Here is a 19,586-nt window from a genome sequence, read left to right as displayed (position 1 = left end):
CGGGCTCGACTTCTTCCGCCAGGCCAGTTTCCCGCCCCCCCGCCCCGCCACCCGGGCCCTTCTCAGCGCGCCGCGCCGCCGCGAGAACCGCGGCCCTCAGGGAGGCCGGGCGGGCCCACGCACCGCCTGAGCCCAGGCTCGCCGCGCGCTGCTGGGCAACAGAGCCCCTCCCAACCCCCGCCGCGGGAGGCGCGGGAGCCTGCCAACCCACCCCGCCGGGCAGTGCGGACGAAAGGAGACAGCGGCGCTGGAATTCTACACAGGCAGGGCTGCGGACACCTAAGGTAACGCAATCGCCGCGCTCCATGGGGCGGGGCTCCGCGAGGACCTCATCCTGAAGAGATACTTGGGGAAGCTGAGGCGGTGGATACACAAGGGACGTTGTATCGCGACGGAGGGCCTAGTGAGTGTTTCCCTTCTCTTCTCTAGGACCTTGGTAACGGCTGGGGGCCAGGGATCGGACGTCTGCGTTGGCCCAGAAGGCGATCTGAACAGCCCAACTGGGACAGGTTCGGGCCTCTGGACCCGAAGGTCGAAGTGAGTTCCCGAGACTAGGCGGCGTCTTGCTGGGTCCGCGGAGGGCATGGGAAATTTGGGGGTTCCCTTGCTTCTAGGCTTCCCCGCCCTTACTTTTCGCGCATTTCCCTCCTCGCCTAGAACGTTTGTTGTCTAAATATTGCTTTTCCTTGTAATCCCGGTTCAGATGCCGTAGTCTCCCTGAGCCTTTTTACAACCCGGGTTGTAGCGTCTTCACTCAGCTTCTTCCGAACGCCTTTCTGCTCGCCGCCCCTCCCGAGCGCTACCACTTTTCTAACACCGCCCCACATCTCGTTCTTCCTGACCAGGTTGCTTCTTAGCTCTTACCTCCCATGGGAGGCCTCCACTGACTCCCAAGCTGGGCCAGGCCCTCCACTCCCCGTGGGTCTTAGCAGAGTGGTCATTCCCTTGTCTTTGTCCACCCAGCCCGTGCTCCTTGGGACAGGGACCAGATTCCATTCGTCTCTAGCTTCAGAGCAGGGGAGACAAGTGTAGAGACCTCAGATTTGGGAGTCAGGAGCCCCTGGTGAGTCAAACTCTGCCGGTTCCCAGCTCTGTGCAACCCTGAGTTTGATCTTCTGTAAGGTTGTTGCTGAGAATTCACGATGGGGCGAAGAGGGCGGGGCTTCGTAAACATATCAGGAGGGAGGAACTGAATGAGCGTGGGAGAGGAGTCTGCTCTGCTTAAAGCTAATTAACATGAGTTCTCTTTTAGTGTATTTAAAAAAATATTTTGAAAATATTTATTTGACTGCACCGGGTCTTTGTTGAGGCATGTAAACTCTTAATTGCGGCATGTGGGAACTAGTTCCCTGACCAGGGATGGGACCCAGGCCCCCTGCATTGGGAGCTCAGAGTCTTAGCAACTGGACTACCAGGGAAGTCCCACCCTGAGTTCTCTTTGCTAGCTATGAAATGCCTTGCGGTTTGAAAAATGACTTGCTATGTAGATCTGGGCTGGTCTTTTCTTTGGGCTTTACATGACTTCCTTTATATAGTATGTTTGTTGGGTTTAAAAGAGACCTTGGCAATCCAGTTAATACACTGTCCTCACCTTATAGACAAGATTGAGGACCATAAAGGGAATGTGACCTCTCCAAAGTCGTAGCTGGACAAGAATCCGAGCCTGTAACTGAAGAGACCTGAGATCTTTCTATTATACTCTTGGGAAGCAGACCCTAAGGTACTTTGGTTTCACTCTTTTTCCTTTTTTTTTTTCTCTTTTTCCTTTTTAAACACTCATCTTTGCTCTCCCAGTCAGTCTCCCTCACACTGTGTTATAATTCCCTTTCCACTTTGCATTTCCTTGCTAGAATATCACCTTCTCAGGGACAGTGTGTCTCTTATTCTTTGTATGATAATAGCAAAACCCTACTAAGCAAACATTAAATACCAGGCACATTACATATAATCAAGACCTCACATGGCCCCATAAGTAGATTCTCTCCGTTACACAGATGAGGAAACAGACTTACGGATATTAACGTGCACCAGAGTTGTGGCTTGTGAAGTCCTCTGGGGATCCTGAGGCTCAGAAACCAATTCATTTTAATTTTTTTTCCCCACAGATTTTTGCAGACTATCTTCTGGGAAAAAATGCCTAAAGTCAAAAGAAGCCGGAAAGCTCCCCCAGATGGGTGGGAGTTGATTGAGCCAACACTGGATGAATTAGATCAAAAAATGAGAGAAGGTGAGTTGGAGAGTTTCTGTCTGGGTGGGCTGTGTCCCAGAGATAAATGGGAAGAGACAAGCTGCACCAGCAAGGCTGCCTGACACTGACATGTTTTCTTGGCTTTTTAACTGATAGGAATACCATAAATGCCAGAAAGTAAGATAATACAAATGAGAAGGTCCTCAAAAAAGTTTTTGAGTATATAAGACCTTTAGGGAGTATAAATCAAATAGTCTACTTAGAATTATTTACAGTCAGTCAGTTCAATCCCTCAGTCATGTCTGACTCTTTTTGATCCCATGAATTGCAGCACACCAGGCCCCCCTGTCCATCACCAACTCCCAGAGTTCACTCAAACTCACGTCCATCGAGTCAGTGATGCCATCCAGCCATCTCATCCTCTGTCGTCCCCTTCTCCTCCTGCCCCCAATCCCTCCCAGCATCAGAGTCTTTTCCAGTGAGTCAACTCTTCACATGAGGTGGCCAAAGTACTGGAGTTTCAGCTTTAGCATCAGTCCTTCCAAAGAACACCCAGGGCTGATCTCCTTCAGAATGGATTGGTTGGATCTCCTTGCAGTCCAAGGGACTCTCAAGAGTCTTCTCCAACACCACAGTTCAAAAGCATCAATTCTTTGGCGCTCAGCCTTCTTCACAGTCCAACTCTCACATCCATACATGACCACAGGAAAAACCATAGCCTTGACTAGACGAACCTTTGTTGGCAAAGTAATGTCTCTGCTTTTGAATATGCTGTCTAGGTTGGTCATAACTTTTCTTCCAAGGAGTAAGCGTCTTTTAATTTCATGGCTGCAGTCACCATCTGCAGTGATTTTGGAGCCCAGAAAAATAAAGTCTGACACTGTTTCCCCATCTATTTCCCATGAAGTGATGGGACCAGATGCCATGATCGTAGTTTTCTGAATCAACAGTTGAGCTTTAAGCCAACTTTTTCACTCTCCTCTTTCACTTTCATCAAAAAGTATATTTAAAATCATACGAAATGTATTTACTTGGAAAATCCTGTTTTCACTCCAAATTTTCTGAAATGTTTTTATTTGGATTTTTCTTGTGGGTTTGTTTTCATCATCGCTTTATTTTTGCATCATCTACCAGTTGTCCAGAATGCACAGTCTTCACCTCCCCCTAAGTGTTAAGTGATCTTGCACTTGGTGTATCAGTGTAGTGTGCAGTTTTGGGAAATTTAACCTGAAGCCACAAGCGTTGTTGGCCCTGTTGTTGTTCAGTCCCTAAGTCGTGTCCTACTCTTTGTGACCCCATGGACTGCAGCACACTGGGCTTCACTATCTCCTGGAGTTTGCTCAAATTCATGTCTGTTGAGTTGGTGATGCCATCCAACTGTCTCATCCTCCGCTATCCTCTTCTGTTGGCCCTGTCACAGTGTTAACTACTTACTGAATTGCTTTTTAAAGCAATCTTTTTTTCTTAAAGGTTTTTGGTAATTAACCCTTGTTATTCTGAAGTTATCCCTTCAGCAATAATTAGTAAGTGGATGTTAACTTTGCTTCCTTTTTTTGAAGTTGAGTATATCAGGTAACTTCTATTAACTACCCAGAACTTGCAATAATCAAGGTCATTTGGGGCTGATTTTTTCCTCCAAACAGATCTTTATTCAACATAAAGGAATTTAAAGAGATTGCTGTGATAGAAGAGGTAATTTGTGAGTCCTTGGAAATAAACCTTTTTTTTTTTTTAATTTTTAAATTTTATTTTATTTTTAAACTTTACAATAGTGTATTAGTTTTGCCAAATATCGAAATGAATCCTCCACAGGTATACCTGTGTTCTCCATCCTGAACCCTCCTCCCTCCTCCCTCCCCATACCCTCCCTCTAGGTCGTCCCAGTGCACAAGCCCCAAGCATCCAGTATCGTGCATCGAACCTGGACTGGCGACTCGTTTCATACATGATATTATACGTTTCAATGCCATTCTCCCAAATCTCCCCACCCTCTCCCTCTCCCACAGAGTCCATAAGACTGATCTATACATCAGTGTCTCTTTTGCTGTCTCGTACACAGGGTTATTGTTACCGTCTTTCTAAAGAAAATAAACCTCTTTTTAAGGGATGACTTCTTGAAGGGAGAGCATTTAGATAGATAAGATGTTCTTTACTGTCAAAAGTGTTCTTTTTCTTTAACCATCTAGTTCTTCTTGGCTTTCCCATTTTTAATATGCAGGTTTTAAGCCCCAGTTTCCTGTTGCTTTCACTTCCACTATAAAGAAAAAGAGTGGCTGGCAGGTGGTGGCAGAGCTGATGCAGTGTTGGGGACAGCAGCAAGCTCTGGGGTGGGCAGAAGCTGCTGCCCACCCAGGCCCTTTCTGTCACGTCAGATGCAGCCTCAGCTTTTCCAGATTTGCTGCTTTTTTTCCCCCCAAGATGAGCAAGAAATCAGGTTTTCTATGTGAACTCTTCCAATTTAACATTCAAACCTAAAAAAAAGCATCTGTGGGGGAACCAAAGCCTGCCTCCAGGCCGGCAGGGCTGCCAGCCTCCAGTTTGTTGCCTTCAACTCACGTTTGCCTTTGGGATTTGCAGCCACGCTCTGGGCCGCCGAGGACCAGAGCTAGTGGCACCGCTGGCCTGTCCCTCTGACTGAGCTGTTCTGTAGAAGAGCTCACACTTGCTGACGCAGTTGGCACTGTTACCTTAGAAAGCAAAGTTGCTGTTTTCTCTTTTAGTTTGTCCCTGTATTTCCTAAGCTCAGCACAACTGCCCAGCTCTTTGTATATCTCCTAGCTTACTACTCAAGTTTTTGTACAGCCACTATTACCCTAGAAGTTCCTAGACAAACAGAGCCTGATTATAGGGACTGAGGAACAGAGAAGGGTGTGGGGGGGGGGGGGTGTTTATGTGTGACTGAGAAGTATAGGCACTATTTCTGTGGACTGTAACCAGGACTTGTAAATAACTTTGCTTTTACAAGTACTTTGAACTAGTTGAAAGTCTAATAATGAACATGTATTTAGACTTTTTAAGAGTGGCACTTTAAAAGAATTGTTGCTCAGGTTCTGGAGTTAATAGGCCATTTGGGGCATTAACTAAGAGGCAGAAACCTGAGTCTACCCTGAGCCACGAGGGCCCTACCCCTGGCCTCTTCATACCTTCCCAGGGGCAGGACTCCACATTGCCCACTGCAGGCTGCCTTCCACTGTGTGTGTGGACCTGTCCAAAATGATATCCAAGAATGTTCACACGACCTTGTGAAAACAGGTCCAAAGAGAAATGCTGTGATTATAACCTTAAGAAATGATTCTAAGCACAGGAGCTTCTCTGGTGGCTTAGTGGTAAAGAATCTGCCTGCAATGCAGGAGATGTGGGTTCCACCCCTGGGTCAGGAAGATCCTCTTGGAGGAGGCCATGGCAACCCACTCCAGTATTCTTGCCTGGAGAATCCCATGGACAGAGGACCTTGGTGGGCTACAGTCTATGCGGTCTCAGAGTTTGACATGACTGAGCAATTAAACACCACCACCAAAGCGTGGGAAGGTTCCAATTCTAGGACAGCCAGGCCTGAGGTGCTCCGTGGTCCCCACCGCCACCTCCCTATCATCCCATCCGGCTACATGGCTTTCCACACTAGACTCACCACCCCCTTCCATGTTTCTTTCTTCTCCGTGGCCGTTACCCTGCACCACCAGGGGCTGGTCTGCCTCCTCCTCCCCAGACCTTGGCTCTATGATCTGTCTTGTTCACTGCTGTACACTGGGTACCCAGAGCATGCTCTCACCCACAGCAGACACGTGGTGTTGCCGAATCCTCGTACCTGCCTTTGGCTTAGATCACAGAATCCTGTTTGTTGAGCTGAGTTATAAATCCCCAGTGATATGACAATACTATATCCTGTGCAGACTAACCCTAGTCTCCAAAACAAAGCAAACACCCATGTTTTCTCCACAGCTGAGACAGAACCTCACGAAGGAAAGAGGAAAGTGGAATCTCTGTGGCCCATCTTCAGGATCCATCACCAGAAAACCCGCTACATCTTTGACCTCTTCTACAAGCGGAAAGCCATAAGCAGAGGTAACTGGCCGAATTTTCTCTTGGCCTTTCCAGCTTGAATGGCGTCCGATTTAAATAATTCTTGAAACCTCAGCAAGTATCATGATGTTTGCTGTTTCCAAAAAATGAAAAGGGGCCAGTGTTGACTCAACACTTTTTCTCAGGGTGGGCAGTGATGGGCTGCGGGCCGGAGAGCTTTGTTACACTGTGGTCTGATGGCCTTTCCCCGTCTTTTTGCAGAACTGTATGAGTACTGTATTAAAGAAGGCTATGCAGATAAAAACTTGATTGCAAAATGGAAAAAGCAGGGGTATGAGAACCTGTGCTGCCTGCGGTGCATTCAGACTCGGGACACCAATTTTGGGACAAACTGCATCTGCCGGGTCCCCAAAAGCAAGCTGGAAGTGGTAAGGCCACCGCCCCCCTCCTGTCTGACAACTGAGTGTGATGCTAGCATAAGCAGTTCAGCTGACCACAACAGGTTTTATGTTCTGTCCTGTGGCTGGGTGTTCTGCTGGCCCTCTCTGTGAGAGGGAGCCCCTCTGGTCAGGGATCCATGCCAGGCAAGTTACTGGTTCCTACCCTCACACAGGAAATGCGGGTGATGACCCCCACCCCAGCGTGGCTGGGAGGCTAAGCCAGGGGAGGGTGGGCCAGGCAGTAGGGGTTCATCCCTCTTTTTTCCCGGCCTCCTGTTGCTCCAGTGACACTTTAACTTGAGCCTCACTGCATTTTGCGCCAGAACTCTCGGAGCGGCTAGGGAACGGTGCTGGGGTGCAGTGGTGAGCTCCGTGCGCAGGCGCCCCTGAAGGGGAGTGGCAGCAGGCGCAGAGGAGGGTCACTGGGCCGTTAGCGGCCTGTGAGTACAGCCCCTCAGCTGCCCATGAGTGAGGTCAGGCCAGATGCCCTCTTTCTCACGGTCCCTTCAGGCTGCAGCACTGGTTAGCTTCTGTGGAGAGCCTCGGCTCTGGCCCACGGGCTTCAGCTCAGCAGGCAGGTCTGTCCCCGAGTCCTCTGGAAGCTCAGGATGGGCGTGCGGAGCAGCGGAGGGCAAGCACAGTCTGCCCTCCGAGGAGGCTCTGTGCAGGTCTGGGGGGGCGGGCGCAGGGCAGAGCTGCAGGAGCCCCACGGTCCACTGCCCAGAACAGGTTTAGTTGAGTTTCACCACTGGATCCTGTTTCCTTAGACCAGTCTTGCTTCTCCAGAAAAGAGGGAAACAGAGAATAAACCCCTTTTCTGTACTGGGCAGGCCCTTGGCCGGACACTAGAGCACACACCTGGGCCGGGGTACAACTGTCCTGCCGCCATACAGATTCAAGGACACCCTGTTCTCCCCACACCCCTATTAGAAAGTTCCCAGCCCAGAGGAGACCGTGAGGCCCCTGGCACTGAGCCCCGAGAGCAGCAGCACAGTTGCCTCCAGCTCATTGAAGGGTGTGTCATGCTTGCTTCACAGAATAACAGGAATCACTCAGAGATTTTTTTTTTCCTTTTTGGGGGCAAGTATGTACACGGAGTTTGTATAAGTTAAATCCTCATAGAAATTTAACTGTCAACAGCAGCTGTTCTCATCGTCACAAGGGAGCTGAATTTTCCCCATCCCACACCATCATGGAGGGTTTCTGAGGAGGGTCCAAGGGGAGTGGGTGTCCCATGGTCACGCCTCCCTCTGGGGGGCTCATGCATGTGGGCGCAGGGTCTCAGGTCCTCTGTCCGCAGGGTCCATGGGGAGTGGGTGTCCCATGGCCACACTTCCCTTGGGGGGCCCCCATATGTTGGCACAGGGTCGCAGGGGTCCTCTGTCCACAGGGCCGGATCATCGAGTGCACACACTGTGGCTGCCGGGGCTGCTCTGGCTGAGCATCAGGCCCCAACCTCCACCCACCCCGGACTCTGGGCTGCGCAGGACTCTGCCCGTCACGCCACCCTTCCTGGGAGCAGCTCTTCCTCAGAGTGGTCCCCAGGCCCGACTAGGAGCATGGTCTCTCTGTGGGAAGGTTTTGGTGTTCATCAGCTGTGATTTGTAGAAATAAAAAAAACTAAAGCTTTTGGGCTTTGCGTCCCTTCTTAGAGCCAGTGGTCTGGCACCCAGGGGACATCACCAGGCCCCGGAGACTAGTTGCCCTTAGGACTCGATCCCGACTCCTCATCTGTGTTATGTGACCTGGAGCAAACTCACCCTCCTCGTTGTCACCCTCAGATGGGGATGGCCTGAGATGACAGACCAAGGCGGCCCATGCTGCTCTGGCGCTTGCCATGACCTTGTTGGGCACCTGGGCCAGCAGTTGTCCTCAGGCTGATGCCTGAGCTGGAGCCCTGACCCTGGACTTGCCCTCGTGCTTGCAGCTGCCCCGGCACGCTCAGTGTCTTTCATGTGAAGGGGACTCGGGGTTCCCACAGAGCCCCATGAAGGCTGTGCACGTTGTTCCGGCTCTGCTGGGGGTCTCCTAGGACCTCCTCCTCACCTGCCCCCAGGGCCTTTGTCCATATCAGCCTCGGTGCTGGTGTCCTGGTCTCCTTTTGGTTTCGTCTGGAACTTCTGCCACGGGTGGGGGGTTTCCTCCGCTGGCATCCCTTTCAGCCACTGCTTGTAATAAGCCCGGAAGCCATCAATCTTCTCCAAGTAGGTGTTTTTCCCTTTGTACTGTAATTGGAAAAACATGGAGTTCAGAGGGGCCACAATGAGACTCACTGCCTGCTACCTACAGCAGACCCCAAACCGCGGCAGGTGGCTCAGGCCTCGGGGAAGCTGTTCTTGCTTCCAGTTAGTCAAAAGGAAAAGGGCAGAGAAGCTGATCAACACAGAGTAGAGACTTCCTTTAAGTCTGTGCTGCTGAGCCCCTCTAGCCAGCGATGGCACCCCAGCCCCCCAAAGCTAGACTCGCCGGGTGCCACTGCTCTGCCCCCACTGCTGAGCACCTCCTGCTTGGCGCAGGCACTGCCACCCTCCTGACTGTCACCTCTGCACTGCTGCAAGGGTCTCAGGAAAGGTGGGACAAAGAAAAGGAAACAAGACGTGCCAGGTAGATACCAAGAGAAAGTTGACACAGGAGCACATAGATAAAAAGACAAAGATGCATGAAATAAACACTGCTACCACATGATGATAAACGAGTTGATTCAAAAGGTTGAGCAATTGTGAGCTGTATCTGATAGAGCCTGAAAGTTCCTGCAGCAAAAATTTGACAACAGACACAAGCTCCACATCATGAGTGAATACAATAAGGTTTAGGCCCGTGGTAATTGGTGACTCTTGGTTGAACCTGAGAAGACCCCTAGTGGGTCTTCCACGGAGGACTCTGCAATATGGAAGGACTAGAAGACACGTGCAATATGGAACCAACAAAAGCCTAGTCTATGGAGTATGTAAAGCACTCTAAGCAATCAATAAAACAAACCATCGGACGGTCAAAGATGCCCAGCCCCGCCCTCTGCCTGGTACACTCTCCATGGCCGTCGCACTAATTCTTACTAAGCCTTCTTTTCAGTGGCACTCAGTGTCCTTCCTGCACAGCCGTCCCTGACCCCAGCCCCATGGCTTGGTGTGTCCTGGCTGACTTGCTCCCTACCCATCAGGCCACAGAGCCTGACGAGGTAGACCTCAAAACCAGAACCCCAGAGCCTGACACCTTCGGAACAGCAAGGAGACAAGTGGCCGCTACAGAACATTCTGTCACCACCCTCCTGCCATCCCCATTCATTCAACAACAGTCTGTGCCAGGCACCCGACGACGGGCAGGGACCCGGGACCCCGGTGAGCAAGACAGACAGTCCCGTCCTCTAGGGGTGTTCACACTCTCCTTAGTGAGGGTCACACATGAGTCCGTGTGAGTCCGTGTGAGTACGGGCCATGAAACAGGATGAAGAGGAGCTGTGACGTAAGGAGGGGGCCAGCGGGGCCCTGCTGAGGAAGAGCCACCTCAGCTGGGACCAACGGGATGAGAAGGAAGCAGGAACGTGAAAAGCAGGGGAGCCTGCTGGGAAGACCAACCCTGAGGCATGGAAGAGGCCCGTGTTATCTAGAAGTGACCACAGGCCAGGGGTTGACAGGGTACCAAGGGGAGAGCGGCCTGACGGAAGATAAGTCACGAGGACAAGGAGTGGCCAGCTATGGTCTGAGGAGTGTAGGATCCTCCCCAAGGGAAGCCGTGGACAGTTTAAAGCAAGAGGATGCCAACCCCAGGAGGTCAGCATGAGGGTCGGGTGGACGTGAGGGTGACGCTGGCCAGGGAGATGATGGGCACGTCAGAGCCAGGTGCACTCACCCGGTCAAAGCTGGGTGGGTACTGGGCCGCGAACTCCAGCTGGCGGATGACCACTTCATTCACGGGGACTCTGTTCCGCCTCATGTCCTTCAGGATGTCAATGAGATAGGCGTAGTCCAGCTTCTTGACAGCCGCGTTGATGAGGGTGCTGTAGATGTGGGTGTTGGGGCTCATCTGGGACTCCTGCAACATTCAGCGAGAGGATGGCGGTGGTTGGGAGAGTGCGGCCCTGTGGGGCGTCATACTTGGGGAGCCACCCTGCTGCCCAGGCCTGCTCTGCAGACCAGCCCCCAGGGGAGAGAAGGGCAGGCAGGACCTCGCAGCAGCAACAGGCTGTACTCCCCACTCCACACGCTCCATCCCAAGCAGCTGGAGGCCCTGCCCTCTCAGCCCTGAAGAACTTGGAGACAGAGCAGAGGGTTGTTCTGAGATCAACACACTCAGGCAGTAAACCATGGGCAGGAGATGCCTCCTGGGGGTTCACTGCACACCTGTCCCCCGAAAATTCTGGCCCTCCCTGCTTCCATCACGGCCTCCATGCCCCTAGAGGGTTGGCTCCCCTCAATCTCACCCCACGGCCACACTTCAGTGAGAACACCCCTGGCTCAGTGTTCGTGTCTGCGGCCCCTCACCAGGGTCTTCTTTCTCCCAAACTGGACTAATGACCCTTCTCACTGGAAGCTCGAGACCCCACTCTCCCTACCCTGCTCCCCCGTGGCTTACCCTGAGGACAGAGGCCTGGGGGGTTCAGGAGGCCCCCACACCCCCAACCCTCGCTCCCGGGGCCTGCGTGGGCGGGGCCCACTCACCCTCATGTCCGAGAGCAGCCGCAGGCCATCATCTGGCCTGCGACACCCAATGGCCAGGCTGCAAAACGTCTGCAGGTTGGGGACGATGCCCCTCTTTGCCAGGACGGGCAGCAGGGCCTGTGGGGACAGAGGCAGCGTCACTGTGAACTGTAACCCACCAGCCCAGTAAGAGCCTTCTCTGGTGAAGCCCGCGGCTGGATGCTGGAGATGCCAGGGCACGGCTCTTCTCCAAGGCCTCGCGGCTCCCCCTGCTGCCCACCCTGGGCGCCGGCCTCGGCCCAGCACTCAAGGCTGGGGGTCCTGCCCAGCACCTCACTGCTCGGCTCCCCGGATTCAGCTGCTCTGCGAGGACACCCTGCCTGCCAGCCTGCCGGTCCCCAACAGGCCATCTCTCCTCCGGATCCTCCATGTTCCTGCCCCTCCTGCTCCTTGACCAGCCACCATCCACACTGCGCTCAGGACTTGGACGTGGCTCGAGCACCAGGGGCCTCGGGATGGTGGTCCTGTGGTCCAGGGCTGGAGACAAAGCCGACAACAGTGTGTGCAGTGCAGGGAGGGAGCCCCAGGCAGGAGGAGAGGAAGAGGATGCCTGCTCAGGCCGGCGGGGTCAGGGCGGGTCCGGGGAGGGGCTCGAGAAAGCTGTGATGGGCACAGAGGGCCTGAAGGCAGAGGCTGCTCTGTCATCTTTGATGCTCGTAAGAGCCCAGGTCAGAGCTTCTGGCAAAAAGGGCAGCACACAGAAACACGTATGAACAGACAAAATACCGTGAGGACCCTGGTGTCCCCATGTGTGAAATGGGTAAAGCCACGGGCGGCAGAGCTTCCTGGTGTGGTCAGTAAAGACACAGATGATGCAAAACTCTCAGGACAGCATCAAGCAAAGTGAGTGTGACAATGGATGATGTCATTGAGGCTGGCGGGGGGAGGATGCAGGGGCTGAAGGGTGGGGACACTCAGGAACCACCAGCCTCTCAGGCCACACGTCCCCGAATGCTGCGTCAGTGCGAGGACTTGTTTGGGGTCTGCCCCCATCACTGGGGGCCCCCCTGGGAGGGCTGGCGGTATGGCTGGTCCACCACTCGATTCCCAGTTGTCACCCAAGCCCAGGCCTGGAACAGGGGCTCTGGGCACTCTGCCCACCTCGGGTGAGAATGACTGACACGCCTGCAGGGGAGAGTCCAGGGAAGAAGGAGAGGAAGGAGCCCTTTGCCTCCTTATCCCCGAGCCCCTCACCTTTGCCCCCTCCAGGTCGCCCAGCTTGCTCTTCTTCTTCATCAGTGTGTTGAAGAAGGTCAGGTCGGGCTCCACCCCGTGCGCATCCAAGACGCTCAGCAGCGAGGACTCTGCGGGGCTCCCTGGCTCCACCACCTCCGCCAGCAGCGTGAGGGTTTTGATGTCAGGGCGAAGCCCATGCTCCGCCATCTTGCCGAGGAAGCCCTCCAGGCCCCCCATCAAGGCCAGTCTGTCGGCAGGGGTGCTCACGGTCCCAAAGGAGACCACAGCCAAGGGGGCCGCCCCCGGGGTCAGGAGGTTGGCCTCCAGCCCCCAGGGAGGCGGCTCCGGGGCCACAGAGGTGAGAGCCACCGGGTGGTCAGGCTCTGCCTTGGTCTCCATCCCAGACTGGGCCTGCTTGGGGGCTCTGGCCTCCTCAGGCTCCTGAGGCCCCTCAAGTGCCTGAGAAGGTTCCAGAAACAGCTGCCTCTCCAGGGCCTCCACGTGCAGCTTGGCTGACAGGCTGCAGTCTGCCCCGACCTGGGCTCTCCTCCTGGTCCGCCGCCCCCTGGCCGGGGGCTGGAGCAGGGCTGTCTCCTCCCTGGGCCTCAGGAGCACCGCTGAGGCCACCACTGGGTCCCCCAGCCCGCAGTCCCGAGCTGCCGCCAACAGCAAGTTGTAGCCATGCCGGCTCGGCTGGAGCCCCAGACTCAGCATCTGCCTCCATACCTGCCGAGGAGAGGCAGACCTCAGCCCCCAGCCCCTTCTCCGACGAGCCTTCAGCAGAGCAGGCATCGGGGCAGCAACCAGTGGGCAAATGGGGCATGGGAAAGACTCCAGGCTCTGGGCAAATGAGGACCCAGGAAACTGAGAGCCCCAGGACCCTACACAGGCACCCTCCTCCCCTCCTTCATATGTGTTAGTCGCTCAGTCATGTCTCACTCTTTGGAACCCCATGGGCTGTAGCCCGCCAGGTTCCTCTGATTCTCCAGGCAAGAATACTGGAGTGAATAGTCATTCCCTCCTCTAGGGGATCTTCCCAGCCCAGGGATCACACCCGTGTCTCTTGTGTCTCCTGCAGTGGCAGGTAGATCACTAGCCCACTTCGCTTCCCCAAACTGTGTCCCACTTCTACCCCTCTGCTTCTCCCAGCCCTTCTCCCTACTCCCCGGGGAGGAACGGCCAGAGAGGCCAGGTTCTGGAGGAGTCCAGGCCAACTTAAGGGTTGGCTTCAGTTGCACTTTCTGAGTGCCTGCTGTGCGCCCATCTGTAAAACTCCAGGAACAGTGTGCTCTGGGAAGGCCAAAAGATCACAAATATAAAAACACCCAGCACAGGGCAGGAGTGGGTGCTCAAGAAGTGCACCCAGCATCATCATTCGCCCCCAGCACAGGCACGGGGTGGCGGGGCGAGCAGCGCAGCAGGGACAGGAAGCAGAGCCGGGGGACGGACCTGCAGGGCATATCGGAAGCCAGTCTTCTTGTCTTGGATGCAGCCCATGAGCAGGTAACTGAAGGTCTCCTCTGTGACCACGTGCCCTTTCTGGATGATTTCCTGGGGGAAGGAACGAAGCGGGCCTGCTGAGACTCTGCAGGTGAATCGAGGCCCAGACTCAGGCCCACTGGGTCTGGCTCAGGACCAACAGACACCCCACGGCAGGGCCAGGGCTGCATATCCTCAGCAGTGGGGCCCGAATCCGGCATGGGCCAGCTCAGCACCAGCCTCGGAGCAGAGCTCCCCGGGGCCTGCACTCCCACTTTCCCAGGCCTGTCTTCCGGGCTCTGCTCCTATCACTCCTGTGCAGCCCCTCCTCGAAGATCTGCCCAGTAGCCACTCAACCCGTGCACATGAGGCTTTGGAACTGACCAGAGCTGGCTTCATGTCCCGGCTTCACCGCTAGCCTGCTGTACAAATGTGGGAAGCATTAAGCACCCATCTCAGTTTCCTAATCGGTTAAACGCCCATCTCAGTTCCCTCATCGGTGAAGCAGGGGCCACAGGACTTGCCTCGTAAGATCTTTGGAACGATGCCCCGGCGGGCACCGATTCCTCTTCAGCGCTATGCATCTCACCAGCGAGTGCCCTCAGCAGGACACAGCACACGGCAGCACACACGACCCCCCCCCCCCCCCCCCGCCGCCCTCACAGGGCGGGGGCCTTCCTGTCCCACCCAGGACTCTGACCACAGGGACTCCTCGGTGAGTCCCAGAGGCCGACAGGGGGCCTGTCTCATCAGCATCTGAACCTTCCCACACGAGGAACACAGAGGGCAAAGCCTTAGCCCGGCCTTGCAGGACTCACTCTGAGTGGGGAGCAGGAAGGAAGGGATGGCCCCACCTTAAACACATCCAGGCACATCCTGAGGTCCGCGCACAGGGCGGCCATCTTCAGCAGGGCATGGTACGTTTTCAAGTTGAGTTGGAAGTTTCTGGCCTGAAGCTGCTGCCGTAGCTTCAGGGCGCTCTGCAGTGCGGAGTCCTTCCAGGGGGACTCGGCGCACACGTTGAACAGGGCTGTGTAGGTGGCGTCTGAGGGCTCCAGGTCCCGCTTCTTCATCTGAGGAGACAGGGAGAAACTTGGAGGTGGCTCTGGGGTCAGCTGGATGCATGGGACATGGGGATAGGAGGCTAGAGAGGACTCTGCTAAGAGGCAGAGCAGACTGACACACAGAGCTGGGCTCTCCAAACCCGACTCAACCTGAGGGGCCCTGAGAGCTGGCCTTGCTCCCCAGAGGCACCAAACAAGAAAGCATCCTCCCCAAGGCACTCAGCAGCCCACCCTGGGCCTGAAGTGCTCTTACGGCAGGCCGCTGTAACTGTTCCTGCCCTCTGGCCGCCCAGGTTGCCCTAACTGTTAAGATCTGATCTGGGAAAGGGCAGGAGGGGTAATCAAACCCCAGCTCCAATGTTTAGTAACTGAGGGGTTGTGGGCAATCAGCTTGTCATTGGAAAAACGGGGGTGATACGGTCACACTGGAAGGCCGTTACCAAGGAGACCGTCTTGGGAGAGTGGCCCCTGGAGCGGCAGCCGGGAGCACAGCCCTGCAGCACATCTCAGGCCTCCCCAGCCCTCCTCCTGCCCGGCTGACACTGCTTCGCAAGCCCTCCCGGTGATGAAGCTTGAGAAGCTCCTGGTAAAGCCAAGTGCTCTCTATTTCCCAGAGAAGGGCCACCTGACCAAGGGCAGCAAGCAGCTGCCGCAGAGCGCACAGAGCCCTGCTCTCAGGCCGTGGCTGGGCTCAACTCCAAATCAGCACTCGAGACAGGTAACCTTAGACACAGCACTTCATCTCTCCAGGCCTCAGCGTCTTCACTGGAGAAACAAAGACAGTGATCCCAGCTTCGAGGATGGGGGTACGCTCTGTATGTGTTCACATATTCCACAGATGCATACTAAGGACTTAATACAGGCCAGGTACTGGCCACTGGGGTTACCAGGACAGGCAAGGCCTGTCTTCACTGAGCTTACTCTCTGGAGGGGAGACACACGACAGGCAAATAGGTAATCAACAACAATGATAAAGATGTGAAGGACACTCAGTGAAGAGCAGCTGGAAAGGGCACCTTCGTGATGGATAAAACACTCTGGCCTAGGTAATGTCACCTGTGCTAAGACCACAAAACTGAGGCTGGAGAGGCGAAACTGGCCACCCAGGGTAATGCACTAGCAGGGAACACATTCAGGACCGGCATCCAACTCTTCTGGGGCCCAAAGCCCGTGTTCTAGGCTGCCTGGCCTGCCGCCCCCCTGCCCCATGCTCACGTCGTTGTAGAGCCTGAAGGCCTTCTTCAGGTAGCCGGCCCGCCCGCAGCCCCCGATCAGCACTGTGTAGTTGCACTCGAGGGGCTGGAGGCGCTCCTCCTTCAGCATCTGCCTCTCAAACAGGTCCAGGGCCTCGGCCAGCTGGGGAAGGGGTTGGGGAAGGGAGGACACAGGGAAGGGGGCTCAGCAGAGGGAGGGAGACCGAGGCTAAGGGACCCTCCCTGAGTTCAAGCCCAGGCCAGCCCAGGAGCCAAACACGCACCCTGGGCCTCTGCCACCAGCCTCCCAGTCCCTGTGCTCCACTGCAAGGGGACTGCGTGGTGGCCAGGAAGGAAAGCCCACCAGACTCCCACCACCTATGAGTGCTCTTGGCCCCACGACTGTGGGGGAACTCTCTGAGCACAAGGGCAATGCCCAGATAAATGAAGATCTGAAGGAGGTGAGGGAAGGAGCCAGGTGGCTCACTGAGGGAACAGCTGGCGCAAAGGCCCTGAAGCAGGAGTGTGCTTGGGAGCTAGGGGGGTGGCTGCGGGGGAGAGAGTAAAGGAGGGGAGGTGCAGGCAGACAGGGAGGGGAGGGTCGAGCGGGAGAAGAGGCAGTTTTTGCAGGCTTCATATGCTATCATGAGAACTCTGGCTTCTCTTTATTTCTCAACTTTTCATTACGGAAAATCTCAAATACACACAAAAGTAGAAAGCTGTAATTACAACGACTATTAGTGTTTGGCCAATCTTGATTCATCAATATCCTGCGCTCCTCCTTCCAACTCAATTTTTTTTAAAGCAAATTCCAGACATTGTATCACTTCATTCACAAAAGCTTCAACATATACCGCCAAGAGATTTTTAAGCCTAAATGGAATGTCATTATCAACACCTAAGAAAATGAACACCACCACTGTCACTGAATACGTGGGGAGTGCTAGAGGAAGGAGAAAGCCCACCTGCTCTCTGCTCACGGTTCCGTGTCTAAGGCCACATCGGGGTAAGAGGTGGAGAGAGCCTCGGGGAGACTAGTGACAAGTGTCATAACAGCTGATGGGGGGTGGGGGGTGGGGAGGAGAAGGCTAGGCCTGGGCATTCAGGGGGAGGGTTGTGAGAAGTTAGGATGGGAGACACTTTGAAGGCAGAGTTGGTGGGAGAAAGAAGACTAGGGGTAAAGGGATTTGGCCTAGACGGATGGAAAAACCAGGTTACCAATTAGGGAGATGAAGAAAGTGTAGAGAAATTGAGGTTGGGAACAAGAATTCCAGGCCACTAAGGGTAAGTGTAACGGAGATGGTGAGGAGGCAGCTGGACACAAAGATGGGGAGCCCGTGGGATGGCTGGGTTGGTAACAGGAAGATGAGAATGGCATCGAGGAGGGGGCACGGGAAGCCAGGGGGCTAGAGGGTCGCCTGAGGCAGCACTGGGGGGAATGAAGACAAAGAGGGGAGAGAAGCCCTGAGCACCCACCAGGACAGCAGGATAGCCCCTCACAAAAGACTGGCACCGCGGAAGCAGGAGTTGGGAGCAGCAGAGTCCAGAGGTTCCCTACCTTTCCTTCCCTGATCAGGCGTTTGCACTGAAAGAAGTACCAGTAAGGGGTGTTTCTGGGGCCCCGCCATGGTTTTGGTTCCAGCTCCCCTTCCTCATCTTCTTCAGTATTCTGTTCCTTGAGCCGCAGGTTATACAGCTGGGCCGTCGATTTGTGGAACATTCTCCGAGAGGAGTATTTGTCGGAGAGAGTCCCAAAGCTCTCTTCCTCCCCTTCCTCCTGGGTGGCCGTGGGGCTGGGCTGGCCGGGGTCAGGGCTGAGGCTGCCTGTGTTCTTCTGGCTCTGCGAGCCGAGGGGCAGCTGAGAGAGAGAGCTGGAGAAGGCTGCTGGCGCGGGCGAAACCCACCCTGCGGCCCTACCTCCAGCCCACCTGGCTCTGAGAGGGTCAAGGTGGCGCACAATGGACAGTCCCACGGGGCAGGGGCTGGACAAGAGCCGGGCAAGCCTCAGGAAGTCCATTTCCGGCGTTCTCCTCGGGGCCTGGCATAGGTCAGCAAAATAATGAAAGTCAACTTCGTTGTCCCAAAAGGCAGAAAGACCGATAAGTGGTACAAGCACGAGTCCTGAGGTCAGAAAGCCTAGGTTCAGATCGCAGCTCCACCAAAGCATCCTCGCGTCCCTGAGCACTGGCTGCTCTGGCCTCAGTCTCCATGCTTGTAAACCAGAGTTACCCATAACATCACGCACACAGCACCATGGCAACGATCCAATCTCAAGATACCAGGGTGCAGGCCCAGGACGGTGAGCACCGAAAAAACTACCGATCTGGACCATTCTGCACCTGGTGAGGCTCCAACAGAAACACAGTGCGAGCCTGTATGTAATTTTAAATTTTCAAGTAGCCACATTAAATAATGGGTTTACACACATTAATCAAAAGACAGCGAATTGTAATTACTGATACTGAAATCGCTACCAGAATGCTTTTAAAATAAACTCATGCTATATTACTATAGAGTCTTCTTTTCCAAGTATTAAGTAACAAGGTTCTGTCGATCTGATGAAGCAGCGATGACTGTAAATGAGTTTGTAGCAGTTGTGGATACTGTTATCTCCATCATTTACACTCATCCCTATTTGCAATCAAGACTTCGTTTTGGGCACAGACAACGTCAGGTGAGGAAATACTTGCTAAGTTTCACTTATAAAGGTGTAATTTCTTCCTCCCCGAGTTCTTCCACCCGCCCGGGGTTAATAATCCCTGAATCGGAGACCCGCTGCCGCCGTCCTCCCCCGGGGTACCCACCCCTCCCCAGACCCTCCCGGGAAACCTCAGGCCGACCAGAGCCCTCTCTCCACCGGCCTACACCGGTCTCCTCAGCAGAGGCCTACACCTCCGACCCTTGCAGCGATCCTCGCAGCCCCTCTGGCCCGCCTTCGCTTGGCGCCCGGGCTCCTGAGAGGGTCAAACGAGAAACTCACTCCAGGAGTCCGGCCCAGTGAACACGCACCTCGGCCCCCGAGCCCGCGCCACGCCCGCCCCGCCTCGCGTCACGGCCAGTCCCGACCCCGCCACGCCGCACCGCGTCCCCAGCTCCGCGTCCCCAACGCGCTCTCCCAGGTGCGACCCGGCCGACTCGCGCACGCGCACTCCGCGTCGCGAACTCCCGGCGCAGTTTCGGGTCGCGTACTGAGGTCGGCGACGGGCCGGGGGACGTTGGCGGGGCGGGGTGCGTTCGGCGAGCGGCTAGTCGAGCCTAGCGGAGCGGCCCGCACTCTGCGCTCCATTGGCCGGGCCTGAACAGGCGAAAAGGACCGGCGCGGGCTCCGGGAG

At 55.0% G+C, this 19,586-nt stretch overlaps 2 protein-coding genes across 13 annotated transcripts; one reads left to right on the top strand and one right to left on the bottom strand.

The window, feature by feature from the left end:
- The first annotated feature begins 64 nt into the window (after positions 1–64).
- Positions 65–8,278, top strand: BUD31 (BUD31 homolog). Of its 6 annotated transcripts, none has more exons than XM_005225167.5 (7): positions 332–403; positions 964–1,063; positions 1,599–1,720; positions 2,106–2,227; positions 6,128–6,250; positions 6,470–6,636; positions 8,039–8,278. In XM_005225167.5, exons 4-7 carry the CDS (start codon positions 2,134–2,136, stop codon positions 8,087–8,089), a joined length of 435 nt encoding a protein of 144 aa, XP_005225224.1. In that variant the 5' UTR covers positions 332–403; positions 964–1,063; positions 1,599–1,720; positions 2,106–2,133; the 3' UTR covers positions 8,090–8,278. The 6 variants fall into 6 exon arrangements, with proteins under 6 accessions (XP_005225225.1, XP_005225224.1, XP_005225223.1 ...); XM_005225166.5 differs by having other exon boundaries at positions 332–537; XM_005225168.5 differs by lacking the exons at positions 332–403; positions 964–1,063; positions 1,599–1,720 and adding exons at positions 65–284; positions 430–537.
- On the bottom strand, positions 7,697–19,530 carry PTCD1 (pentatricopeptide repeat domain 1). Of its 7 annotated transcripts, none has more exons than XM_024985443.2 (9): positions 19,444–19,530; positions 17,813–18,292; positions 16,277–16,417; positions 14,852–15,070; positions 13,968–14,069; positions 12,537–13,244; positions 11,304–11,420; positions 10,495–10,677; positions 7,697–8,873 (listed from the first exon to the last, which is right to left on the bottom strand). In XM_024985443.2, exons 2-9 carry the CDS (start codon positions 18,269–18,271, stop codon positions 8,691–8,693), a joined length of 2,112 nt encoding a protein of 703 aa, XP_024841211.1. In that variant the 5' UTR covers positions 18,272–18,292; positions 19,444–19,530; the 3' UTR covers positions 7,697–8,690. The 7 variants fall into 7 exon arrangements, with proteins under 7 accessions (XP_024841211.1, XP_024841210.1, XP_005225092.1 ...); XM_024985442.2 differs by lacking the exon at positions 19,444–19,530 and adding an exon at positions 19,235–19,391; XM_005225035.5 differs by lacking the exon at positions 19,444–19,530 and adding an exon at positions 19,264–19,391.
- Positions 19,531–19,586: the final 56 nt, after the last annotated feature.

Source organism: Bos taurus, chromosome 25, assembly GCF_002263795.3.
Source record: "Bos taurus isolate L1 Dominette 01449 registration number 42190680 breed Hereford chromosome 25, ARS-UCD2.0, whole genome shotgun sequence".
Classification (NCBI taxonomy): Eukaryota; Metazoa; Chordata; class Mammalia; order Artiodactyla; family Bovidae; genus Bos; species Bos taurus.
Note: the sequence above shows the minus strand (reverse complement) of the source record. Positions and strands in the feature narration are given on the sequence as shown.

What these genes read in the sequence shown, in the direction of transcription:
- BUD31 (XM_005225168.5), top strand. Translation starts at nt 2,134, where the DNA reads ATGCCTAAAGTCAAAAGAAGCCGGAAAGCTCCCCCAGATGGGTGGGAG. An exon ending in AGATCAAAAAATGAGAGAAG is followed by an intron (nt 2,228 to 6,127) that starts GTGAGTTGGAGA and finishes TTTTCTCCACAG; the next exon opens with CTGAGACAGAACCTCACGAA. An exon ending in CCAAAAGCAAGCTGGAAGTG is followed by an intron (nt 6,637 to 8,038) that starts GTAAGGCCACCG and finishes CTCTGTCCACAG; the next exon opens with GGCCGGATCATCGAGTGCAC.
- PTCD1 (XM_015460514.3), bottom strand. Translation starts at nt 18,586, where the DNA reads ATGGTCCAGATCGGTAGTTTTTTCGGTGCTCACCGTCCTGGGCCTGCA. An exon ending in CCTTCAGGCTCTACAACGAC is followed by an intron (nt 15,071 to 16,276) that starts GTGAGCATGGGG and finishes CTGTCTCCTCAG; the next exon opens with ATGAAGAAGCGGGACCTGGA. An exon ending in GGCTGCTCTCGGACATGAGG is followed by an intron (nt 10,678 to 11,303) that starts GTGAGTGGGCCC and finishes TGAATGTTGCAG; the next exon opens with GAGTCCCAGATGAGCCCCAA.